The sequence below is a fragment of the Corythoichthys intestinalis genome, chromosome 1, assembly GCF_030265065.1.
Source record: "Corythoichthys intestinalis isolate RoL2023-P3 chromosome 1, ASM3026506v1, whole genome shotgun sequence".
NCBI classification, from domain to species: domain Eukaryota; kingdom Metazoa; phylum Chordata; class Actinopteri; order Syngnathiformes; family Syngnathidae; genus Corythoichthys; species Corythoichthys intestinalis.
This window is the reverse complement of record NC_080395.1, coordinates 23,533,357-23,560,507: the sequence shown is the minus strand read 5'-3', so window position 1 is coordinate 23,560,507 and position 27,151 is coordinate 23,533,357. Positions and strand designations below refer to the sequence as shown.

Genomic DNA, 27,151 nt, shown 5'->3' with positions numbered 1-27,151 from the left:
GTCCCCATTGGTTTACAGACCGTTTCCACTTCCTAATTTCTTGACGCCACTTCTGGTCCTTTTAGCGCTACTGCCTGTTCAAATACGGAGACTTTCCGTGTACATTTAATTGAACCGTAGCGTTTTACAAAGCTTTATTTGCCAGCATTTAAAGAATTAAACGTTTGCCAAATTTATATTTGGCAAGTTAAAGGTCGGTGGAATGGTTTGGTTTAACGGTGAAGCTTTTCAGGCTTACTTAGCTTAGCATAGCAAAGGTCGCTAGCCAAGACACGCATTTTTACTGTAAATGTCGGTAACAGGTAGTTTAGAGTTGATTAACATTTTGTGTGAAAATGTTTGAAAAAAGTGTGAAAGAAGAAGATTACGCCGAGGAAATGCACCGGAGCAAAGAGAAGGACCAAAGAGGAGTGGACGCTGTTTGCAAGAAGCTTCAACACAAAGCAGGTTGCTTCACTTTTCCCTCTTGATTTGTTTTGCAACTAACTTCACTTCTTAACTGCACATCCTGCTGCTTGTTTACAAGAAATCACTCGCATCAAGGGCAGTCATTTTACTTGTTGGCTTAACCCATTGGCTGTCTTTAAAGGCGCTAGACGTCCAATCGATTTCGAATGAACGAACTTTCCATCTCTCCTCCCATTCCAAATGTATTGGACAGCTAGCACAGGCAATGGTACTGAAAGATCAGCCTTAACGGCCAGTACTGTCAGTTTAAATGAGTTGGACGTCTATCGCCGTCACTGGTATGCAATGTGTTAAAATCTATGAAAGAAAAGTCAACTTTAAAGGCCGTAAGTGAATTTCTGTTTTTATACGTTATAATTTCATTCATTTATATTTTATTAACATTGTATTCATGTATACATTTACTTACAATTATATTAAAATGATTTGAAAAAAAAAAAAAAAAACTAATGATAAAGAATAATTTAAAAAGAATAATCGAGTAATAACTGTCAATATATTTTATGATGACCAAAAAATAGTTACTTGCCCCTTCAAGGGTTGTTTAAAATTCGTGTTTTCTATTTATTTATTTTTAACATAAAAAACAAAAACAAAAAACAAAACAAAAAAAACCTTGGCCTGGATGCAGTTTTACCAGTTTTGTATAAGTAGCATTGAAAGTTCCCAGAATGGTATTTTTCAAGCTGTGTTATTTGGTCCGTTTTACTCTTCTGCAGACTTGCGGACTTTTTGGTTATTTAAAAAAAAACTTCAGTATTAGCATTTACAGTTGTACCTCGACATAGGATTTTAATTTGTTTCAGGACCTGGTTTGTATGTCGAAATGGTCGTATGTCATTCCACGCATGCTTAAAATGCGTCAAATATTTAAGGAATGTATTATTATTATTATTTTAACGGGATTAATTTTGAAAAATTATTTACCGCCCGTTAACGTGATAAATTTGACAGCTCTAGTCGAGACACATTTCCCATAAGGATACATTATAATTTGATTAATTAGGTCCACAGCGCAAAAACCTACGCTAAATCCTTAATAAATACTGCAGGTACAATTTCAAATAGAAATTACACATAGCATAACAAATAAATAATAAATAAATCGGAAATTAAAAAGATTTTTTATTGTCACCTTAAAGACTGGGAGAGGAGGATTCGGTGAGCCGTGTTCTGTCCAATTTCACAAATGCATTAAATTAGACAAGTAAAACATAAGCTATAATTAAATACATTCACAAAGTGTTTTTATTGTCATCTTAACTGACGAATGGAGGTCAGAGGAAACAGCTGGTGTTGAGGTAGAGAAGGATACAGTAAGCCATGTTCTGTCGAATTCCAGTTCAGTCACGCACACCACGCTCATGTTTCTATGATTTTGTTCTTCATTCCAATGGTAAGCGTCACCGTCTTCCTTTTTTTTTACCACTTCTACCACCTGCACTAACATTCTTAGGACCCATGATGATTTCTTTTACAAGAAAAACCAACATGCTGTCGTCTTTCGGGAAAACAATGAAACTGCGACGCTGTCATAAATCGTCCTATTTCGAGCATGTTGTCATATGTCGAGACAGTTGACGAATCAAATTTTACGTCATATATCGAAAGAATTGTATGTCGAGGTACCACTGTATTATCGTATTATTCATTTATTCATTCATTTTCCATGCCGCTTATGTCTTTTTTAATTGTTAATCATTACTGTTAGTTTTTTTATATTTATAAATAGATTTATAGATTAACGCAATGGTAATAAAAACAAAATTACTGAAATACAAACTAGTTCTAGCCCCAAATTAACACTCTAATGTTAACTTTTTTGTCATAGTATTTATCTTTTTAAACCGGCAAGACTGGCTATGAGTGCTCATGTTTCAATGCCAATGACGTCTAGCACCATCAATGGCAGCCAATTAGTTAATGAGTATCCTTTTAGGGTTTTTAAAAAAAAAAATCATAATTTGTGCACGAAAGGCCTAATATACAACGGACTTGAAATAAATATTCAGTCAGTTGACCTCTCGTTTCAGCGAGGTTCCATTGTTACAAGTTTTCGCTTGGGCTTTCTGCTTCCAAAACACTTAGATATTCCTCATTCCTACCTAAATACAATATTCACTTATTTGACACCAACACACAGAAATGGTGCTTCAAGTCATAGTCGTATTGCAGATGTCTGGAGACGATAGAAATAAAGTCTGTTGAGAACCAGGTAAAGAGACCAACTTTTGCTGCTGTGCAAGCAGAGCAAAGTGCCTCTCGGCCAGCTACATGGCAAACACCAAACCGAGTCACTAGATGGAATTTGGGTGGGTAAAAAATGACAAAAACAGAACTAAACGTGTGCCATAGTATGTACTAAACCACAGCAAATGCACTTGCAGAGATTTTAATACTGTATTGTTTATATACTTTATACCAGACATGTCCAAAGTTTGGCCCGGGGGCCAAATGCGGCCCCTGGTCAAATTCATCCGGCCGCCAGCCTCTGTCATAAAATCAATAACGTCTGGCCCGCACACAGATTTAATAAATTGGTCAGCAGTACTGCTACCATCATATGAAGTAGCTTACACACTAAATGCTGCCCCTCATTTACCCACTAAAAGGCAGTAGCACTCTAAGCAACATTACCCCATGTGACCCTTAACTCCCAATTTTCTAAAATGGTGACAATTAACACAAAAAAGCAAGTTGACTGCAACGGCCGATGCTTTAGGGATAGGTGAAAACTGTCTGCCTTATTTGCAAAGAGAAAGTCGCTGTTTTTAAAGAGTTCAATGTGAGGCGATATTACCAAACAAGACACGCTGACATGTATGACGAGATTACAGGGAAGATACGTAGCGAGAAATTAGAGCAACTTGAAGCTAGTTTAATTTCACAGAAGCAGTATTTCGCAAGAACCTGAGAATTGAAAGAGAACGCCACAAAGGCTAGTTGCGAGTTTGTTGATATCATCAATTTTAAAAAATAATAAAGCAAATGTGACACACAGAATGGCTTGCTAAAATTTGCTTAAATATATTATTCTACGTAAAGGACATCAACCAAGGTCGGCCCCCCCACATTTTTACCACACCAAATCTGGCCCCCTTTGCAAAAAGTTTGGACACCCCTGCTTTATACTTAGTGTGGCTCTGTTAAGAACCAGGTAGTGGACACCTCGAGACGAGCTTGCCAGGCTCCTCGGCAGTCCCCATATTAGTGGGTGTGGAGGAAGAACGAATAGGGCAGGTACTTGCATAATAAGACCCAGTGACCAATCTCAAAACCTACCGTTTGCAGAACGAATTCACTTGCAATTACAAAAAAAAAAAAAAAACACCGTTAACACACTTCAACCAGGGCACAGTCCCATTTCGATCTATCTTTGGCATGAAACAGTTCAAAATATTAGAAAATGACTGCCTCTTTACAGAAATTGTCTGCACTTTCACAGATATTGGTCCCGAGCAGACCGGCATTAAACAGGAGGAGGAGCCAGAGAGCAGCTACATTAAAGAAGAAGAGGAGGAGGACGAAATCACCAAGTTTCCATTGACGAGTGTGAAAAGTGAACAAGACAAAGTTCCAAGGGAGGCGAGTGAAGGAGCAGAGCCTTCAAGCAGCAGTTCACCTCAACAACTGACAACAAAAGGTGAGGGAGACCACAGTGGAGGATCGCAATCAGACGCCTCAGCTTCACTCTCGGATAGTGACGGCATAACGTCACACTCCTCTGACTATGATGATGAACACTACGATGATGATGATAAGGAGTTTTACCCTGACAAAAAGCGCGTTAAATCGTCATCATTGAAAAAAGACGCAACAAAGCACGTGGGTGGGAAAACTTTTGCTTGCTTAGTTTGTGAGAAAAGATTCTTTGGTAGGTCGCAATTAACATCACACACAAGAACACACACTGGGGAAAAGCCTTTTGCCTGCTCAGTTTGTGATCAAAAATTCACTCAAAAAAGTCATTTGAAACAACACACACGAACACATAGTGGGGAAAAACCTTTTGCCTGCCCAGTTTGTGCTAAGAAATTCGCTCAGAAGGGAAATTTAACAATCCACACAAGAACACACACTGGAGAGAAGCTTTTTGCCTGCTCGGTTTGTGGTCAAAGATTCTCGGCAAAGTCTTGTTTAAAAATGCACACAAGAAGACACACTGGAGAGAAACCTTTTGCCTGCTCAATCTGTGGTCAAAGATTCTCCACTAATTCAGGTTTAACAAGACACACAAAAACACACACTGGAGAAAAAAAAATTACGTGCTCAATTTGTAGTCAAAGACTCTTCACTAAGTCAGATTTAACAATACACAGAAGAACACACACTGGAGAAAAACCTTATGCCTGCTCAGTTTGTGATCAAAAATTTGCTCAGAAGGGCAATTTATCAATCCACACAAGAACACACACTGGGGAGAAACTTTTTGCATGCTCAGTTTGTAATCAAAGATTTTCTGCTAAATCGTGTTTGAAAATGCACACAAGAACTCACACTGGAGAAAAACCTTTTGCCTGCTCAGTTTGTGGTCAAAGATTCGCACAGAAAGGACATTTAAAAAGACACGAAAGAACACACATTAAGGAAAATGTTTTTTTGCCTGCTCAGTTTGTGGCCAAAGATTCCCTCAAAAATTGAATTTGACAGAATATAAGAACATAATGGGGAGAATATGGGCTACAAGCAGCACAATATTCCAGAACTATAAAGATTAGGGAGGTCCCGGATCCGATCACCGGATCAGAAATTGCGCCCGATCACATCATTTTTAGAAGATCGAAATTGGTTGAAAATAATGGATGTTTATAACATATATATATTTTTTATGCTACAAAACAACAACAAAAAAGATATACAAGGATATTGTCAAAAGAAACAAAAATAATGCATATATCTTGTGATAAATACATTTATGAATTGCTGAAGTATCGGCACTCTGTATTGGCAGATGCTCCGAGGTGACTCGGACTCCATCTCGGGTGCAAAAATATGTCATCGATTCGGGACAAAACTAATTTGGATCCATCCTTTTAGTATGTTAACAATGCATATTTGTTGAATGTATATATATATTTATATACAGTATGTTATCTCATGTATTACTTCCATATGCATCAATCAATTTCCATCATATCTATATCCAATGATACATTATTCTTCACTCTGTTATTGAACAAAATCAAATTTACCTGCCATTTGTTAAGAATTTAATTATCTTTTACTTTAAATTGATTACTTGCCTCACTGAATGTATCGTTTTGATGGTGCAGTGTGTGTAAAATGGCACATCTTGTGATGTTTTCTTCTGAGAATGAGGATTAGATAAGTTAATAAAAGACATTGACTAAATTGTGTGCCGAGAAGTTTGATGATGTTCTTATCAGAACGGATGTTTTATCAGATCAGTTATGTATAAAAAAAAAAAAAAGTCAACTTTATTTATGTAGTCCTAAATCATTATAGGCTTCAAAAACAGTTGACATTAAAAAATTTAAGGAGTAATTAACAGTAAAATAAACAAGAAAATATTTATTCAGGACCATTTAATGAAGATTGACTGTTAGTCTGTTACCAATGTGCGCATATCCAGGTTCTCTAACAGCAGAGTGCCGCGCGTTCTTCTTTATGGCGAGCGTTGTTTTGGCTCATTTTTAAGTCTGTAAATCATACATATGCCATCGAAACAAACTGGTCTAAGTTATGCATGTTAAGTTATCTGTGATTGCAAAACGATATCCTTGTGTGACATCAAATCGGTGATTCTAGCATGGGGAAAATACAGCTCAAAGGTTAACATGCTTTATCACATCTATTCCTAAATGACAGCTGTGGAAGTACATGTGAATTTCAAATATTTTCTATATCGCTCATCGGTAATGAGGATAAGCAGAACTGATAATGGCTGGAAGGATTTCGTGGTCATAATATAGATCCACTGCTACATTTAGGTGCCAATCAATCATGGTTTTCAGACATAATCAGTGATGTAAATTGCAATGAGTCCATTCTGCCCATGAAAAGATGACTCATTATTTACAATATAATATAATAATTATGAAAATGAAGGCACTTTTTCACTGGAGTATTGATTTGTTCTGCAGTATTCCTGAAGACGTATACATCTTAACTAACATGTGTTTTTAAATGTCTCAGCATACTAATTTCATGACTTTGCATGTCAATGTGGTGACCTAATGAAAGAAAGGACTTTAATTTCTTAATTATTTTAAGTCATCATTTTGTGTCTCGCAGACGTCACTGGAGAAGATCTTGGTCCTGAGCAGTATGAGCCCAACATTAAAGAAGAAGAGGAGGAGGATGAAATCACTCAGTTTCCACTGAAGCTCAGCGTGAAGCGTGAACAAGATGACGGTCCAGTTGAGACGAGTGGAGGGGGGCAGGCTTCGAGCTCACGTCAACACCTGCCAAATGAAGATGAAGGGGAACAATGTGAAGGATCACAAGCAGACAGCCTCTCAGCTCCACTCTCGAATAGTGACGATGGGACGTCGTACTCTTCTGACTATGATGATGAAGACTCTAGCGATGATATGGAGTTTCACCCTCACAAAAAGCGTGCCAAATGTTCTTCTAAGTCTTCACTGAAAAGAGAGACAACAAAACACATGAGTGGGAAATCTTTTGCCTGCTTATTTTGTAAGAAAATATTCCCCAGTAAGTCACGTTTAACAAAGCACACAAGAGTCCACACAGGGGAGAAACCTTTTTCTTGTTCAATTTGTGGTAAAACATTCGCTCAGAAGGAAAATCTGAAAAAGCACACGAGAACACACACTGGAGAAAAACCTTTTGCCTGTTCTGTTTGTGGTCAAAGATTTGCTCAGAAAGAAAATTTAACATCACATGCACGAACACACACTGGGGAAAAACCTTTTGCCTGCTCATTTTGTGGTCAAAGATTTGCTCAGAAAGGAAATTTAACAACGCACACAAGAACCCACACTGGGGAGAAACCTTTTGTCTGCTCAGCCTGTGGTAAAAGATTCTCTAAAAAAACACATTTGACAGAACACACAAGAACACACGCTAGGAGTTCTTCAATATCCTTGATTTCATAGATTTTTCAGCTCTTTTAGTTTTGTTGCAGTTGTTCGATAACTACACACAGCATAAAGTCCATTGTTAAATGAACTTCCGCTGAGTTTATTTTAGCACTTTTTCTGAGTTTATATAAGTGTATAGCTACCCACTCTCTGAAGTTAAATCCACATTGGGGAAGAGTATATTTTTTAACTATCTAAGCAGAATTAATTAACACTACAGGAGTGGATCTCCTCAATTATTTTCCCTCTCAGTCAGTGTTAGTTTGACTCCATAAAAGGGGCTTTCAACACCAATGAGAGAATTCTTTTTAAAAAACATTTGTGGGAAAAAAAAAACGTTCTTTTGAGTCCGTGACCTTTACCCTTACAAAAACTTGATATGCAAACACCTTTCACCTTTTTATGATCCCTTATCCGTTTTTCATTCATAAAATTGGCCCAGTATTGCATTTGTGGTCGATGATGTTTAAAGCCAAGCACAAGCTGTTTAAAAAATATTTGAAACATTTCAAATGGTGCCCATCAAAACATTTTCAATCACAAAAGAGATTGTGGCATACTTGAAAAGACCTGTTCTCATCTAGTTGGGTCGTAGAATATGGTCTTCGATGATAAGTTGTGTGTGTACTCGTTATTTGCAGTAAAATGAACAATGACATTCCAGTGTTTTGTCAAATAGTTCATGTACTTTTGGTTGGTGGTCACATTTATTTTATTGACAAGTGATTCAGAGACCTCTGAGTTGTACATACCTGAGAAAAGGTGCGTGACCAGAGTGTCGAGCTTTAATTCCGAAAACTGATATTCAAAGGGGTGTGCGATATGTATTCTTCAATATCTAGTTTCCCACTGCTGGTTACCCCACCCAAGATGGACGCCTGCTACGCACTCTGCCATAAAAATGGAGCACTTACACTGGAGCCAGAACATTTCTACTTCCTCTCCCTTAAAACACAACATCCGGTCACAGAGTGTGCTAAAGCTTCATTGTACGTGGAGTTTCCATGTATATTCGAACCAAAACCAAATTGGCTTCTGCAAAGCATTCTTCTACAAGAAGTGGCGAATTAGGCGTTTACCAAACTTAAACTTAGCTTAGCATAGCTTAGCTTACTTGCTAGCTAAGACACACGTTTTTTTTTTTCAATGTCGGCAACGCGTGGCTCACCAGTTACTCATATTTTGAGTTAAAAAGTGTGCAAAAAATGTGAAGAAGTGCAACTGACAAGGATTTGGCGCTGTTTGCAAGAAGCCTCAACACAAAGCAGGTTGTTTCCTTTTTCCCTGTTAACTTGTTTTGCAACTAACTTCAATTCTTAACTGCACAAATTGCTTCAGTTTAATTAACAAAAAAACTCCGATTACAGTACACCAATATTTTGATGTGGTGATCAGGGTAGTAGTCTTTGATACTTCAAAGTTTCCATTACTGTATTGCACCTTGCCACGATTAATCGATAACTATTAATAGGGATGTCCACTATGCGATCACGTTGTTTTCAAAGGATCGGAATCAGGTGTTTTTATCAAATGTGTTTTTTAATTCATATTTTTAAGCATTGACTTGCGGGCTGCCTTTGATAAGAACAGACATCCAATCCATTTTCTCAATCAAAATGGATTGGACGTCTGTTCCCGTCAATGGCAGCCAATGAGAAATATGAAGTCACCAAAAAAAAAAAAAAAATCCCAGAGCAAAATGCACATGGGGCACACATATTTGATGTGTCATTTTTCTTCTTTTTCAATTTATTAAAAAAAAGTTTTAGTTTATTTTTTTTTTATTATTTGGTTTGATTCATTATTATTAAAATTTGGATTACTCATTGATTTTTTTTTTTTTTTTTAAATTTGGGTTTAAAAAAATATTTGTAACTTATTACTATGTAAATAACATTTTTCAAAATGATCCTGTAATTTTAAAATTATATATATTTTTTATTGCTAATCACAAAATACATGTGGGCAACACTAATGCTATAATTAAATGTCAAATGGAGGCTGTAAAATATTGTTGACTGCAGTTGGCTGTCTTGCTGCACATCTGAACTGCACTATATATGAATGAAATAATAATTTTTAAATTAATCATAATTCATTCGTGGAAGTGTTGGGGAAAAACACTGTACATCTTGCATAGATCTCGGTACTGTGTAGCCTGAAATTAAACAGGAGGAATCAAATCAAATTTATTTCTGTAGCCCCTTATGAAAACCTGAAAGCTCCTCAAAATCGAAATAGAGACCCTCTACATTATAGAAGATGAGCAGGAAGATGAAATTGAATGAAGTTTCCATTGACTTGTGTGAAGAGTGAACATGACAAAGGCCCAACTGAGGCAAACAGAGAGGCGGAGCCTTTGAGGTCAAATCAACACCTGCCAACAAAAGGTGAGGGAGACCACGGTGAAGGATCACAAGCTGACGACCTCTCAGGTCTGCTCTCAAATAGTGACGACGTGATGTCACACTCTTCTCATTATGGAGACGAACACTAATGATGATTAGGAGGAGTTTCACCTTGACCAAAAGCTTGAAAAATCTTTGTCCAAATCATTGGAAAGAGACACAAAAGATCATTCGGGTAGGAAACTTCCTTGCTTAGTTTGTGAGAAAAGATTCTCTGCTAAGTCATGTTTAACCACACACACGCACACACACAAAAGCATACTGGGGAAAAGCCTTTTGTCTGCAAAGTTTAGTGGACAAAAATTTAATCAAAAAAGTACTTTGACACAACAACCAAGAACACACACTGGGGAAAAAGCATTTGCTTGCTCAATTTGTGGTTAAAAAAAAAAAAAAAAAATTCTCTACCAGGTCAGGATAAATAGCACACACCAGAATACAGACTGGGAAGAAACCTTTCCTCTGCTCAATTTGAAGACAAAGATTTGCTCAGGAAGAAATCTTACAAATTCACACGAGAAGACACACCAGTGAAAAACCTTTACCCTGCCTGGTTTGTGATCAAACATTCGCCCAGAAGTCAAATCTAACAAGCCACACACGCACGCACACACACACACACACACACACACACACACACACACACACACACACACACACACACACACACACACACACACACACACATACAAAAACACGAAACCTTTCAATGGCAGTGTATGACACAAAATCTCATGAGTTTTCACAGTGACGCAAGAGGAGATGTTGTGTTTTAAAAACAACCTTGAAATGAACCAATACTGAGGGAACAATCAAATTTAAGATTTTTATTCTTTAACGTAGGAAAGAAACATATATACATTTCACAATAAAATGTACTTTTGGCCCATTGGACGGCTGTTTGTCTCAAGGAGACAAAGCCCAAATAACAAAAAAACAAACACGTTAATTTTCAGTTTAGAAGCCGCTACTTATACTGTATATAGAATTTTACAGGCCGGTGAGCTGTATATCTTTAGAGAAGTTGCCAAAAGTATCGAAACTGAAATGTTGTATCTGGATACAATATTGGACTGGTGGTGTCATGAGGTAAATTTGATTTTGCGCAACTCTTGATAGTAATGGAGGATATTTTTGCATTTTCCTTGTTAATTCAATTGCTGCAATTGATTGCGCTGGATGTTGAAGTGGAGTGGAAGGGTGCAGCCATAGACTTCATAATACTTGAAATGACACGCGAAATGGGGCCGATCAATAGGGGGCCTATTTTCAAAAACTTCAAATTCAAATGTTTTCAAAACCAAAGCTGCTACCGACCTAAAACCAAAAGAGGCACCTACCTTAGCCATATATGAGTCTCCATGAGCAGCGGCATCAAAAAACACAAAGTTGTTCCCTTATGAAATCCAATTTAATTATTTTTAATTTCATAAAACTTAAAATGGCTATAAAATTCTCAGATTTTACACTAGATGCACAAAAATCATCAAATGCAGAGATAATCATCTATATTTTCAGGATCAATAGCAATATTTAACATATATGAAGTTTTTGACCAAAATAGCAAATGATTTGTTTTTTATTTACTGCAAGTTTTCAACAGCTAATAAATCACTCAATTTAACATCAGAAACTTAATCCTTAAGGAAAACATGCAGAATCAATTATAAATAATATAAATAGATTATTAATAAATTCTATATACAATCACAACTTATTATTGTCACGGTTCGCGGGCAGGCAGGTGGGGTGGACCCAAATGAAGGGAAACCAAAACGCAGCAAGGCAGGTGGCGGTGAACTCAAAAAACATTTTAATAATAACTAAACACAAAGTACAACCAAAAGGACTGGGGATCAAAAAAGGCAATGTTCAAACAAAACTTACTTAATCGGAGGGACTGATACACAAGGGCTTTGACAGGACTTGACATCGACATTGACAATGATGCAACAAGGAGTGAACCGAAACTTGAGTTTATATACACACAGAAACAAGGGGTAACGAGACAACGAGGAACAGATGGATGACACAGGAGGATGCAGATTGGAGGACACACAAAGAGCAGGCACAACAGGTGAAATAAATGGGCAATAACAGAGACACACTAGGAGGGAACCAACACAAAACCTAAGTTATAGAATAGAGTAGCCCTTTATTATCATTATACAACTATACAATGAAATTGTGGAGCATCCCTTTACAGTGCAGGATAAGTTAAAATCTCAAAAGTGACGTGCAAGTATGAAATCTAAGAAACATAAATATAAAATGCATTTGAGATAGCCCTATAATTCAGGCAGTGCAAATAATCGATTTGGTGTAACCCGGATATGAGCCTCGTCTTTCAACAATCACATAGCCTCTTTCTATCCTTGCATTTTCTGGTCAGCTTCCTCGACTTGTACAAGTCCCTCTTCCTCGCCATCTCCTTTATGCCCTCCTCGACTCTGCTCCTTTTCCTGTCCTGCCGGTCGGCCACTCCAAGGCCTTGCTTTTCTTCGCTTCTGAAGTCACACCCTTGGAGAAGTTCGCACCCAAAAATTTTGAAGAGGGACCGTCAGGAACTCCAGCAGGTGCTCTTGTGCTTCCTGCACATCAGGGAGTCCCACAGCAACATTCCGAAGGACGCCATGTGGGCCATGGGGAGAGATGGCCGCTTGAGGACCGCCCGGCCTTTCTTCGTGTCCCTGTGTTCCTCCTTGCCCGTAGTCATGGCGAGGACTGAATGGTTGTATGTGCCCTGCGATTGGCTGGCAACCAATTCAGGGTGTACCCCGGCTACTGCCCGGAGTTAGCTGGGATAGGCTCCAGCACCTCCGCGACTCTCGTGAGGAAAAGCGGCATGGAAAATGACAATTATTTTTTATTTTATTAATATTTTAGAAGGGGAAACAAATCATAATTTGTGTATAAAGGGCTTAACCCTATATTTTATTCTATTTTTATAAAGATTTTACTGTATACTTTTTAGCGTACTTTAAACTGATTCCGTAATGTTATCAGTTTTCAATTTTCACATTTTTCCTATCATGAAAATAATGGATATCAATGGCAGCTAGTGAAGTAAATGAAAATTCTTCATCTGCACGACAGACTGAAAGCATATAAATACTTTATATATGTCATAATTAATTGTGGTGATTATATGTGCATATGATTTTTCCATCCTCCTTCCATGTTTTGTACTGAAATGTCATCCCCTAGTTATGCATTCACGCCTAATGAAACTAGATCAGGAGGCAAAAAGTCATTGTTTCTTTAAGAGGGCACGCCATCAAATATTAATACACCAAAAATCAGGGCATCAAAGTGATACGCATGTGCTGGCCGACTCTCATCAGTGTGAGAGAAGCCAAAAAAGGTCCACGGAGTCTTTCAGATTCACGCAGATATCTTAAACAGGTAACGCTTGAATGTTCATGAGACTAAGACAAGTGCTTTTTAAGGCTGCAATAATATGCTGTGAAATGTGGTTTTGTGGTACCAAAGGAATAATTTCAGTGTTCCTGAATTTTTTTAAGAGACGGAGAAAAATGTTCAAGGCAGTGTTTGGACAAAAGAAGCATAAAGGAGGGAGAATAGCTGAGACGAGGAGGCACAAACAACTTGGTAAGTGCAGAGGAAAAAAAACATTTATTTTCTACTAGAATTAGGCAAAATGTGTTCAAATGGTTTACAATACAATATTGATCCTAATTAGTTATTTGATTTGAACTTGCAATAGACAATTCTCTCTGATGACTGATGTAGAAGGTTTTCACTTAGCCTCATTTCAAGTGTGTCACATGAAAACATCATGACCTAGTACAACACAAGCAAGTAGATTCCATTGGCTCCTAGTTATTCATGCGTTTAACCCTTTCCTGCTTAAAATATGTTTTTTTTTTTTTTTTTAACCCTTACAGAGCAATCATTTAACTAGACTAGACGGCGTCCAATCCATTTTGACTGGAAGGGACGAATGAACATGCCCCTCTAAGTCAAAATGGCTTGTACGTCCAGCGCCATCAATGGCACTAAAAGATGAGCAGACTTAGCCAGTCTTCTCAGTTCTAAAGAATTGGATGTCTAATGTTTAACATTACAGTATATCAATTTATGATTTTATTTTTAATTATCATAATTGTAATGATTACTATAATACATATTTACAGTGTATTTGCACCCCTTGTAATTTTTCAAGCTCACCCACTTAGAAAATAGGTAGAGGTCTGAATTTCAATCATAGATGCATTTCCACTTATAGAGACATAACAAAACAAAAAAATCCGGAACTCACATTGTACGATTTTTCAATAATTTATTTGTAATTTACTGGGGTTGATAAGTATTTGTTTGCAATTACAGAGGTCAGAAGCTTTCTGTAGTTCTTCACCAGGTTTTTACATATGGTAACAGGGATTTTGGCCCATTCCTCCACAGATATCTTCTCTAGATCTATCAGGTTTTCGGGGCTGTTGTCGAGAAACACGAAGTTTCAGCTCCATCCAAACATTTTCTATTGGATTGAGGGCTGGAGACTGGTAAGGCCACTCCAGAACCTTGATATGCTTTTTACACAGCCACTCCATTGTCAGCTTGGCTGTGTGCTTCGGATCATCGTCATGTTGGAAGATCCAGTCACAACTAATCTTCAAGTCTCTTACTGAGGGAAGGAAGTTGTGATGATACATTTCACCAATCATCCTCTGCTTTATACTGTACAGTGCTATCCTGTGCTGTCCTGTCCCGTTTGCCGAAAAGCAGCCCCAGAGCATGAGGTTTCCACCCCCATACTTCACAGTGGGGATGGTGTTCTTGGGATTGTACTCATCCTTCTTTTTCCTCCACACACAATGAGTGAAGTTTGCACCAAAAAGTTGTACTTTGGTCTTTTCTGACCACATGCCTTTCTACCATGACCCCTCTGGATCATTCAGATGGTCCCTGGCAAACCTCGGACGGGCCTTCCCATGTACTGGCTTCAACAGTGGAACTTTCTGAGTATTGCATGATTTTAAACCATTGCAACATAGTGTTCTACTGACAGAAGCCTTTGAAACTGTGTATCCAGCTATTTACAGGTCATTGACCAGCTTCTGCCGTGTAGTTCTAGGCTGAGCCCTCACTTTTCTCATCATGAGTGATGCCCCACAAGGAGAAATTTTAAATGGAGCCCCAGTTCGAGGTACATTATCCCTTATGTTTAGCCTTTTCCATTTTCTTACAATTGCTGCAACTGCTGATTTATTCTCACCAAGCTGCTTTCCAATTGTCCCATAGCCTTTTCTAGCTTTGTGGAGCTCGACAATTTTTTCTCTGGTGTCTATCGAAAGCTCTCTGGTCTTGCCCATGGTAGCAGTTGGATTATGACTGACTGTGGGGTCCACAGATCACAATAATTAGTTACTCATGGGGTAAAGGTGCACTTTTTAAGGTAGACTGACAACTCTTTGAGTGTCATAATTATTGCTGATTTTCAGGGGTACAAATACTTATGAACCACAGTAAATTACTAATATATTCATTAAAAAAAAAAACACACACACACAATGTGAGTTCCAGATTTTTTTTAGGTTATGTCTCTACAGTGGGGCAAATAAGTATCTATTCAACCACTTATTGTGCAAGTTCTCCCACTTGAAAATATTAGAGAGGCCTGTAATTATCAACATGGGTAAACCTCAACCAGGAGAGACAGAATGCAGAAAAAAAAAAGAAAATCACATTGTTTGATTTTTAAAGAATTTATTTGCAAATCATGGTGGAAAATAAGTATTTGGTCAATACCAAAAGTTCAACTCAATACTTTGTTATGTACCCTTTGGTGGTAATAACGGGGGCCAAACGTTTTATGTAACTCTTCACAAGCTTTTCACACACTGTTGCTGGTATTTTGGCCCATTTCTCCATGCAGATCTCCTCTAGAGCAGTGATGTTTTGGGGCTGTCGTTTGGCAACACGGACTTTCAACTCCCTCCACAGATTTTCTATGGGGTTGAGATCTGGAGACTGGCTAGGCCACTCCAGGACCTTGACATGCTTCATACGAAGCCACTCCTTTGTTGCCCTGGCTGTGTGTTTGTGATCACTGTCATGCTGAAAGACCCAGCCACGTCTCATCTTCAATGCCCTTGCTGATGGAAGGAGATTTTCACTCAAAATCTCTCGATACATGGCCCCATTCATTCTTTCCTTTACACAGATCAGTCGTCCTGGTCCCTTTGCAGAAAAACAGCCCCAAAGCATGATGTTTCCACCCCCATGCTTCACAATGGGTATGGTGTTCTTCGGATGCAATTCAGTATTCTTTCCCCTCCAAACACGAGAACCCGTGTTTCTACCAAAAAGTTCTATTTTGGTTTCATCTGACCATAACACATTCTCCCAGTCCTCTTCTGGATCATCCAAATGTTCTCTAGCAAACCCCAGACGGGCCTGGACGTGTACTTTCTTCAGCAGGGGGACACGTCTGGAAGTGCAGGATTTGAGTCTCTGGCGGCACATTGTGTTACTGATAGTAGCCTTTGTTACTGTGGTCCCAGCTCTCTGTAGGTCATTCACTAGGTCCCCACGTGTGGTTTTGGTATTTTTGCTCACCGTTCTTGTTATCATTTTGACGCCACGGGGTGACATCTTGCATGGAGCCCCAGATCGAGGGAGATTATCAGTGGTCTTGTTTGTCTTCCATTTTCTAATAATTGCTCCCACAGTTGATTTCTTTACACCAAGCGTTTTACCTATTGCAGATTCAGTCTTCCCACCCTGTGCAGTTCTACAATTTTGTCTCTGGTGTCCTTCGACAGCTCTTTGGGCTTGGCCATAGTGGAGTTTGGAGTGTGACTGAGCTTGTGGACAGGTGTCTTTTATACCGATAATGAGTTAAAACAGGTGCCATTAATACAGGTAACGAGTGGAGCCTCGTTAGACCTCGTTAGAAGAAGTTAGACCTCTTTGACAGCCAGAAATCTTGCTTGTTTGTAGGTGACCAAATAGTTATTTTCCATTCTAATTTGGAAATAAATTCTTTAACAATCAAACAATGTGATTTTCAGTTTTTTTTCCACATTCTGTCTCTCATGGTGGAGGTTTACCCATGTTGACAATTACAGGCCTCTCTAATCTTTTCAAGTAGGAGAACTTGCACAATTGGTGGTTGACTAAATACTTATTTGCCCCACTGTATAAGTGGAAATGCATCTATGATTGAAATTTCAGACCTCTATGTATATATTACTAATTATTGTTGCACCCATATCAGTTGTTGGCTTCTGATACCGATGTGATATTGGGCCATGCTGATACTGTACTGATGCCACGTTTTTTTTAAAATATACAAAATATATATTTTTTCCTTTTAGTACTATATTTCTGCGTACTCACTCCAGTGTAAAATAATTGCTATCATGGCTTGGTCAGACAATGCTTAACAACATTTTTGAAAATAAATGAATTGACCTCTTTAAAATTGAGACTTAAAATGCTCTTAAAGGCTAAAATGTTTCAGTTTTTTTTTTTTTTTTTTTTGTTAATGTTTGTTCAATTTGATGTTAAGCCCGCTACTCGTATCAAGTCCAGATTCAGTGTCATTACACCACATTAGTACATTAGCTTAGTTCATGTGCTAAACACTTATGCTTACAGAGGACACAATTTTGCAAAGCTAACATCTTTGTAGATGCTCATGTCAAAGTCAGTGTTAATAAAATGTCAAATTATGGCTGACATTACCGTTTAACATGTACATTTATCCACCATTTATAGTATAGGCCCATACATAAAAAAAACCCATTTAATAGAATAAAATTCTCCTAGGCTCAAAAACACACGTATTATTTTTCGTCTTCTTCTTTTTCTTCTGTGGTGGCATTTGTAATCAGTGCCACCTTGGGAAGGGTGACATATTGCATATTATGCTGCACAGTCATGGCCCCTTCCGATACTAGTATCGGTATCAGTGCAACATTAATTATAATAATAACATAACATTTATATTTTTAAAAATCAATATAATTGGTAACTTGCCTTACAAAGGGTTAAAAGTCTCAGATGTGAACTTTTCCGCTGTCCGCTCTAGTGAACACTGTGTTTTTATTTGGGTGCAAATGCGAGCTGAATTAAAGAAAACCTAAACAACAAATAATGTTTTTTATCGACTGCAGTTGCTGCAGTGCAGATAAAATTTTTGCTGGTGTTGTGATGATGGACAAATATAAGTAGTGCTCAGTCTCAGAGAAATCACTGTCCTCATTAATATTTAAACTTGTGCCGCACGGGCTTGCGGAGGAACTGTGTTGCTCTCATTAAAATGATACTGCCTCATTAAGGTTCACTCCTCGGTTGAATTGGACATCTGTCGCCGTCAATGGCAATGAATGAGTTAATGGAGACGGAATCTGTTCTGTGCAGGTTTGGAGGTGCATCCTCCCAAGCCACTGACCAAGGGCTTGTCCATTTCTCTACCATCCTCTCCTATGCTCCCTCGCCACGACGACATCGTTCCATCCCATTCGTGCGCTCAATTCCCAGGTGGGTGGGACTCGAAATTACCAGTTCAGCGAGGACGCATGTACGCGTGCGTATAGGCGGCAGCCCGGAGGGCCTGACGCACGTGACAGATTGTCACAGTAAATGATTGAACAGGATGACCTCAGGCGAGGAAGCCCAATCAGGAAGGGCAATGTCACATGCGTCGGTGTGGAGAAGGTGCAATATAGTAGAGATGAAAAACTTTAAGTATTTGGATCTAGAAAATAGAATTTCTCAAGAAATCGCGCAGAGATGCTTTGGGTCACTTCCTGTAGATTTGACTGGGAGGGGAGTGAATGAACATTTTTTCATTGGCTCCTCCCAGTCAAAATGAATTGGACATCTAGTGCAGGGTTCTCCAACCCAGTCCTCAAGGCACACTGTGGGTCCTGGTTTTTGTTCCAGCCGATCCAGCAGAGGCAGTTGAGCCAATGAGGCTTCTGCTAAAACAAGCCACACCTGACTGCAATCAAGTGATTGCACTTGTAAAACACCAGATTGGGGAAAAAGTGTTGTCATCTTGTTTGGTAGGAATGAAATCCTGCACCCACAGTGTGCCTTTGTGGAATAGGTTGGGGACCCCTGATCTAGTGAACGTTCATTCACCTCCTTCCCTGTCAAAATGAATTGGACGTTTAATGCCGTCAAGGGCAGCCAGTGAGTACTCCATACACTAGAGATGCCGATCGATCGGGTCCAATCACGTCATTTTCAAAGTATCGGAATCGACAAAAAAATATCAGACATGCCTTTTTTTAATATATATATATTTTTTAATTAAATTGTTTTCTAATTGTATTTAACGTTACAGACATAATATGTTACACTCATCCAGAGGCTTTAGTTTAGGCCTAAGGTAGGGTTATCAAATTTATCCTGTTAACGGCGGTAACTATTTTTTTTTTTTACAAATTTATCACGTTAAAATATTTAACACAATTAACGCATACGCTGGACGACCCACTCACGCATTGTCGCAGTCAATCTGTGATGGCGCCGTTTTACCTATATATAGAGCTAAAAGGCAGCGTAAAATGAGTAGAGTGAATTTTGGCAGCCTTTGGAGCTTTTTTTTAAGTGGTTAAAGCCTTACAAGCCCTCTCCCTACGATTAGAAATATCGTGGGAAGCAATGTGGGGAAGAAAGGTAGTAATTGATCTTTTTCTTAACACCCTATGTTTTTTCCCAACGCAGAGAAGATATATCAATTGGTACCACTACGCACAGTCATGGGTGCACTTCCCATCATGCATTTGGGCACAACAGTTAAATGGCTACAGTATCATTTACTGAAAGCTGAACAAATACACTAGATGGCAATATTTAGTCACAATATACAAAGTTACATTTATCCTTTAAGAATTACAAGTCTTTCTATCCGTGGATCCCTTTCACAGAAAGAATGTTAATAATGTAAATGCCATCTTGAGGATCTATTGTCATAATAAACAAATACAGTACTTACGTACTGTATGTTGAATGTATATATTTGTCCGAGTTTTATTCATTTTTTTCTTAATGCATCGCCAAAATGTATATGATCAGGAAAAATGATCGGGAATGATTGGAATTGAATCGGGAGCAAAAAAAAAGCAATCGGATCGGGAAATATCAGGATCGGCAGATACTCAAACTCAAACGATCGGAATCGGATCGGGAGCAAAAAAACATGATCGGAACAACCCTACCATACACTGCTGGCCAAATGTATTGGTACCCCTGCAATTCCGTCAGATAATGCTCAATTTCTCCCAGAAAATAATTGCAATTATAAATGCTTTGGTAGTTATATCTTCATTTATTTTGCTTGCAATGAAAAAACACAAAAGAGAATTGGGGGGGGGGGGGGGAATCATTTTACACAAAACTCCAAAAATGGGCTGGACCATTTGGAAAAAAACGTGATGCTTCTCTAATTTGTGTAATTAACAGCAGCTGTTACTTACCTGTGGCACATAACAGGTGGTGGCAATAACTAAATCACACTTGCAGCCAGTTAAAATGGATTAAAGTTGACTCACCCTCTATCCTGTGTCCTTGTGTGTACCACATTGAGCATGGAGAAAATAAAGAAGACTAGAGAACTGTCTGAGTACTTGAGAAGCAAAATTGTGAGGAAGCATCTCCAAAGATGCAAATGAATTCAAATTTCTAGGAGTTATTGTAGATAGCAAATTATCATGGAAAGCCCACATCAGACGCATCAAAACCAAAATCTCTAAAAGCCTGTCACTAATAAACAAAGTGAAATCATATCTTGATGGCAGTGCACTCCGCACATTGTACTGTTCCATAGTGCTCCCATATTTCACGTATTGTATTGAAGTGTGGGGGAACAGTGATAAATCTACCATCAATTCATTAGTCACATTGCAGAAACGAGCGGTACTGATTATACATAAGGTCGGATTTCTCGATCACACCCATCATTTATTTGCTCACTCATAACTATTAAAAATCAAAGATCTTGTCAACTATCATACAGCTAAAATGTTAATTAAAGCATATAATAAATTATTGCCATATAATATACAAAACCTTTTTAAGGTTCGTGAGAGTATCCATAGTCTGCGAGGCTCTGGAGATTTTATGTTACCAAGATTTCGAACTACTTGCAAACGTTTTCGTGTGTCTGTATGTGGACTGAAACTCTGGAACAATTCAGATAATTATTTCAAGCATTGTCAAAATATCTAAATATTTAAATTTTTGGTTAAAAATATGGTCTGGTGACAGAAAATGACATTTGCTGACAATGCGTGTTACTGTTCTTGCCAATTGGTGTATATATTGAAATTATAGTTAATGAGCCCACTTTAGTTGGTTGTCTATTGGTTTACTTGTTTTTGTCTGTTTTTCTGTTTTCTTCGCTTTCATTGTGTGGACAGGATTATCCAACGAAGTAAGGATGCTGGACAATGAGATTGGGGTGGGATAAAATAAGTTTCTTCTTCTTCCCACTCCCTTTGGAGTGCAATTATTTTTGTTGAATTATACTGGAATTTTTTTGTGTGTGTGCATGCTCGAAATTAAAAAGCTTCATCATCATCAAAGACCCGAATGTTCCTGTGTCTACCGTGCGCAGTGTCAACAATAAGTGTAAAGCCCATGGCACTGTGGCTAACCTCCCTAGATGTGGATGGAAAACAAAAATTGACGAGAGATTTCAATGAAAGATTGTGCGGATGGTGGATAAAGAACCTCGACCAACATCCAAAAAAGTTCAAGCTGTCCTGCAGTCCGAGGGTACAACAGTGTCAACCAATACTATTCGTCGGCGTCTGAATGAAAAGGGACTCTATGGTAGGATACACAGGAAGACCCACTTTCTGAACCAGAGACATAAAAAAGCCAGGCTGGAGTTTGCTAAAACTTACCAGAAAAAGCCAAAAACGTTTTGGAAGAATGTTGTCTGGTCAGATGAGACAAAAGTAGAGCTTTTGGGGAAAAGGTCTCAACATAGAATTTACAGGGGGAAAAAACACAAGGCCTTTAAAGAAAAAAATACTGTCCCCACAGTCAAACATGGCGGAGGTTTCCTGATGTTTTGGGGTTGCTTGCTGCCTCTGGCACTGGACTGCTTGGTTGTTCGCAGTTATTTTGTCTGAATGTTGTACTACCAAGTATTAGGCTGAAGGTGCCAATACTTTTGTCTGGCCCATTTTTGGAGTTTTGTTTAAAATGATAATGATTTTTTTTTTTTTTTTCATTCTCTTTTGTGTTTTTTCATTTCAAGCAAAATAAATGAAGATAGTACTGCCAAAGCATTTGTAATTGCGATCATTGTGTGGGAGAAATTGAGCATTATCTGACAGAATTGCAGGGGTGCCAAAACTTTTGGCCAGCAGTGTAAGTTTTATATGTTTTTTTTTTTTTGTCCAAATTTTGGGAATTGGCGGATGTTTTTGCATTTTTTTCTTTCTTTGTTGTTGCAGTTTTTTTTGTTTTTTTTTTTTTTTTGGGCAGTTTTTTGCGGTTTTGCAATTTTTTTTCCAGCACATGACACGATTCAAGGATTTGAGATGCTTGGATCCATGTCCACGCAATAGTTTTTGTGTTTCAATCAAAGTAATTCATAGTTAATCAATAGACAAAACGCATGTTTCACAGGCTGGGAAGTACTTTAAAGCAATAATAACTTTAGACATGTACTGTGAACAAACGAAGTATTCACAATTCAAGCATTTAAAATAACTGGATCCATGTCCATGCAGTTCAGTTTTGTTTTGTTTTTTTCCCTGGTTTTTAATTGTCTGTTGCTTTCGCAGGATTTAAAAAAAAAACTTTTATTGCTGTTTTTAGCATTTTCCATGGTTTCCTGATTTTTTTGTTTTGCAGATTTTTGATTTTCAAGATTTTTTGTGGTTTTCGTGGGATTTCTAGGTCACATCCTGTAGATTTTTTAAAAAAAATTTCTGGGTCACTCCCTGTTGATTTTTGTGTCATTTTATGCCCACTGGAAATAAATGGCGTTGTTTTTGTCAAAATTTGGTAAAACAGAGCCATGAGTTGATTAAAAATCCAATATCTTTTACAGCCGATTTGAATCCTGTAAAAATGACGTGGTTTGGCCTATTTTCCGATCACATGATCGGATAGGGCACATCCCTAAAAAAGAAAACGTTCAAGAACGGGCCCAATTCAGCGGGACACTGGACCCCAAGATTCAACTTCACGTATTTTTGTATGACTGTTTATGTTGCCTTTCAAAATAAAAGTACTCTAAAATGGCAAATATAACAGTCATTTAACCTGTATTAACAAATACATATTGAGTTCAGTTCTGGGTGATACAAGACCTCACCAAGACCTGGACTAAAGTAATATAATGTAAATTTGTTGTAGCATTTCGAATTAAAAGCACTTTGAAAATTGTATTTTCTGACTGTTATTTGGCCTGATTTAAATGTTTTTTAAAATCGTTCATTCGCCCCTCCCAGTCCAAATGTCCAAATGGATTGAACGTCTCTTGTTATCAATGGCAAAATGTTGACATTTTCCCATAACATGCATAGTTTTAAAGTACACAGTAGGTGGCAGTGTTTTATAGCGAGCACACGCGTGTGAAAATCAACACTTCCAAGTTCATTACATGCAGCACTGCCTTTTTTTTTTTCTATGTCAGTGAATAGTCGTGTTTAAATGCCATTGACGGCGATAGAAGTCCAATCCATTTTGACAGGGAGGGGCGAATGAACGTTTGGCAAAGAGTGAGTAAAAATCGAGATTAAAATAATAATCTGTGCTTCCTTCAAAAGAACCTCAGATGCTGCATAAATTGAGACACACCCACACATCGATAAATGCAGACATTGTTAATAAACGACAGGCAAATCCCAGTGAATTTTAAACTGCTTCAATGCCTCATCATATGTGCTGTATATGATGATTTATTCTCCTGTGACATGATTTAAAATTCACTGCAGATTTTATCTCTCTCTCTCTCTCTCTCTCTCTTTGACTTTCTTTCATATTCCTCACCCCTCCCATCTCGCCTTCACTCTCCTCCCCCTTCTCCTTCTCCCCTCCGCCGTGGCCGAAGGACGACATGTGGATGGCTGGCGCGACTGGAGAGGACCGCTCGTTGCTGCCTCGTGCCGTGGTGAGACACACCTCAGAGGTGAGAGCGCCACGGGTGCTTGCGTGTTTGTGTTTTGAAACTATTGACGTGAGAGGCGACGCTGCCGAGGTTGAATGGGATAAAGGTGAGGGATAGGAAATGAGTGCGCATGTGTGGCTTTTAATAATAAGGATCAGGATGAAGTTCTTCTGTTCAAATGGTGTGGATTTGATCACGTTTCTGATAGGTAAATTACGAATGCAATCAGAATGAACAGATTTGTTTTTGCCAGGCATTTTCAATCCCGGTTGCCAGGCACCTTTCAGCTTCCCGTTACCAATGGCAACAGTGGAAGGTTTAACGAAGAGTATTGGACATACACGGTGTCCTCGCGTTACTCGAGTCTTGGTGCTCTGCTGACTAAATGCAAAGTTTTCTCGTCTTCTCCCCCCACCTTCCTCTCAGTTCACTCCCAAGCTGTGAAGTGAGAAGTGCATAGAGAAAGGTTCTAATTGGGGGGCCTTGTGAAGCAAAAAATGCAAAGGCCTGCCAATTAAAATTGGCCTTCATCCTCTCCAGGCTAGAATTTGAGTTGCATGTGAAGCTGATTTCAAGCAATACTTGAACCCTTTATAAGGCAGGTGACTATTTTTGGTAATATAAAAAAAAAAGTTTACTTTATTCAGATTAATTACCGTATTTTGCGGAGTATAAGTCACACTTTTTTCCCCCCATTGTTTGGCTGGGCCTGCAACATCTACCCAAGTGCAACCTACATGTTTTTTTTCCACTATGACCACCGACAGCATGTTATGCTATGTTTTTGTGCTATAGTTATCTGAAAAATATGTTACGTTAACAATTGCCCATTCAGCCTGTTGTTCCCCATTATGACTTATACTCAGGTGCGACATAGTCCGAAAAATACTGTATACCTGTATAACTTTAATTTAATACTTTTCAATTATTAACTTGAAGATGCAATTTTCGGAGAAATTGTATGGGGATGCTTTGCTATCTTTCGCTCTCATGAGTCATTTCCTGTAGATTTTCAGTCAGTTCCCAGTAATTTTGGGGCATTTTTGGGTCACTTCTTGCTAACTCATTGGCTGCCATTGATGACACGAGACGTCCAATTCATTTTGACTGGGAGGGGCGAATTAATGACAACATTTCAGTATCAATACTTATATACTTTTTGATAATTTTGGCAACCCTAGTTACTTCCTGTTGATTTTGGGTCAATACCGGATTACTTTCTGTTGGTTTTGGTTCAATACCAGGTGACGTCCTATATATTTTGAAACATTTACATGAGCAATGAACTTTGGATATTGCCCCGAATAACACGGTCGTTTTTTTTTTCCATAGAATTTAAATGAGTGCCCTACATAGATTTAAGAAAGAACACAGTGCAAAAAAAAAGAATGAGAGGAAGGAGAGCCAAAGACGCAAAGATGTGTGCGAGGCGGCGTGAGCTGTTCTTGTTATCTGAGATGTTCTGTCATCCTGTTGGGATGCCTACTCAATATGCGTGTTACTCAGCCAACATGAAGTGCAAGAACAAGAGGAGTGGATTGCTCAAACAGGGAGATGTCACAAATTGTGGGCAGTGTTTTCATTCTAAGGTGAGCACACGTGTTGTTGTCATGGGGTCGGAGGTCAAAGATGGACTGATGCAGCGTATGTCCTGTGTTTGCTCATTAAAATTCACAAGCTGTCGTTTAACCAGCGGCACCTAGTGAACTCGCTACCTTGTTTGACCTTGTGATGCCACCTATGGAGAAAGCCTACAAGCATTTTGAGCAGGTTCCATACACTACCTCACTTGTTAGACAAAAAATTGCACAGTTAGAATAATTACACATGTACATTGTTCCAACTTCGTTCCACAAAATGTACGCGATCATTGCTTTCTTTTGATTTTGCCCCAATATTCAAGTTTGCGCCAAAAACATGTTTGTTTTTTGCCAGAAATATCAAAGGTGTGTTCAAACCGTCAGCCCCTTTAAATCAGGGTTAAACCACTAATGTCTACTACAGCGCATTCATAACCGCCCCTATTGTTAAAACACCCGGTTCTATGACTTTTGCTTAATTCCATTTATTTACAGTGGGGCAAATAAGTATTTAGTCAACCACCAACTGTGCAAGTTCTCCGACTTGAAAAGATTAGAGAGGCCTGCAATTGTCAACATGGGTAAACCTCCACCATGAGAGACAGAATGTGGAAAAAAAAACAGAAAATCACATTGTTTGATTTTTAAAGAATTTATTTCCAAATTACAGTGGAAAATAAGTGTTTGGTGACCTACAAGCAAGATTTCTGGCTGTCAAAGAGGTCTAACTTCTTCTAACGAGGTCTAATGAGGTCTAACGAGGCTCCACTCGTTACCTGTATTAATGGCACCTGTCTACAACCTCAGTCAGTCACAATCCAAACTCCACTATGGCCAAGACCAAAGAGCTGTTGAAGGACACCAGAGACAAAATTGTAGACCTGCAACAGGCTGGGAAGACTGAATCTGCAATAGGTAAAACGCTTGTTGTAAAGAAATCAACTGTGGGAGCAATTATTAGAAAAAGGAAGACATACAAGACCACTGATAATCTCCCTTGATCTGGGGCTCCATGCGGTGAGAGAATGGTGAGCAAAAATCCCAGAACCACACGGGGGGACCTAGTGAATGACCTACAGAGAGCTGGGACCACAGTAATAAAGGCTATTATCAGTAACACAATGTGCGCCAGGGACTCAAATCCTGCACTGCCAGACGTGTCCCCCTAATGAAGAAAGTACACGTCCAGGCCCGTCTGCGGTTCGCCAGAGAGCATTTGGATGATCCAGAAGAGGACTGGGAGAATGTGTTACGGTCAGATTAAACCAAAATAGAACTTTTTGGTAGAAACACAGGTTCTCGTGTTTGGAGGAGAAATAATACTGAATTGCATCTGAAGAACACCATACCCACTGTGAAGCATTGGGGTGGAAACATCATGCTTTGGGGCTGTTTTTCTGCAAAGGGACCAGGATGACTGATCTGTGTAAAGGAAAGAATGAATGGGGACATGTATCAAGAGATTTTGAGTGAAAATCTCCTTCCATCAGCAAGGGCATTGAAGATGAGACGTGGTAT

The 27,151-nt window shown here is 38.6% G+C and overlaps 2 protein-coding genes and 1 long non-coding RNA gene across 7 annotated transcripts in view; 2 read left to right on the top strand and 1 right to left on the bottom strand.

The window, feature by feature from the left end:
* The first annotated feature begins 37 nt into the window (after positions 1 to 37).
* LOC130912551 (zinc finger protein OZF-like) lies at positions 38 to 8,223 on the top strand. The gene is made up of 3 exons (XM_057830712.1): positions 38 to 447; positions 3,914 to 4,111; positions 6,724 to 8,223. The coding sequence occupies exons 1-3, from the start codon at positions 336 to 338 to the stop codon at positions 7,548 to 7,550; spliced, it is 1,137 nt and encodes a 378-aa protein (XP_057686695.1). The 5' UTR covers positions 38 to 335; the 3' UTR covers positions 7,551 to 8,223.
* Positions 6,293 to 27,151, bottom strand: part of LOC130912559 (uncharacterized) — a 29,374-nt gene continuing 8,515 nt past the window's right edge. The window contains exons 3-4 of the long non-coding RNA XR_009062624.1: positions 6,987 to 7,073; positions 6,293 to 6,893 (exon numbers count right to left, since the gene is read on the bottom strand). This is a non-coding gene — a long non-coding RNA (uncharacterized LOC130912559). The remainder of the gene's footprint in view (positions 6,894 to 6,986; positions 7,074 to 27,151) is intronic.
* LOC130912493 (protein TANC1-like) overlaps positions 13,301 to 27,151 on the top strand; it is a 79,589-nt gene continuing 65,738 nt past the window's right edge. For 2 of the 5 annotated variants that reach the window (XM_057830630.1, XM_057830622.1), the window contains exons 1-4: positions 13,301 to 13,348; positions 13,468 to 13,555; positions 18,335 to 18,454; positions 23,997 to 24,074. In XM_057830630.1, coding sequence (XP_057686613.1) covers positions 13,480 to 13,555; positions 18,335 to 18,454; positions 23,997 to 24,074 — 274 coding nt within the window. In that variant the 5' untranslated portion in view covers positions 13,301 to 13,348; positions 13,468 to 13,479. Of the gene's footprint in view, positions 13,349 to 13,467; positions 13,556 to 18,334; positions 18,455 to 23,996; positions 24,075 to 27,151 lie in introns of those variants that run through there. The other 3 variants (XM_057830638.1, XM_057830647.1, XM_057830655.1) reach the window with 3 other exon arrangements.

What these genes read in the sequence shown, in the direction of transcription:
- LOC130912551 (XM_057830712.1), top strand. Translation starts at nt 336, where the DNA reads ATGTTTGAAAAAAGTGTGAAAGAAGAAGATTACGCCGAGGAAATGCAC. An exon ending in GAAGCTTCAACACAAAGCAG is followed by an intron (nt 448 to 3,913) that starts GTTGCTTCACTT and finishes GCACTTTCACAG; the next exon opens with ATATTGGTCCCGAGCAGACC. An exon ending in TCAACAACTGACAACAAAAG is followed by an intron (nt 4,112 to 6,723) that starts GTGAGGGAGACC and finishes TGTGTCTCGCAG; the next exon opens with ACGTCACTGGAGAAGATCTT.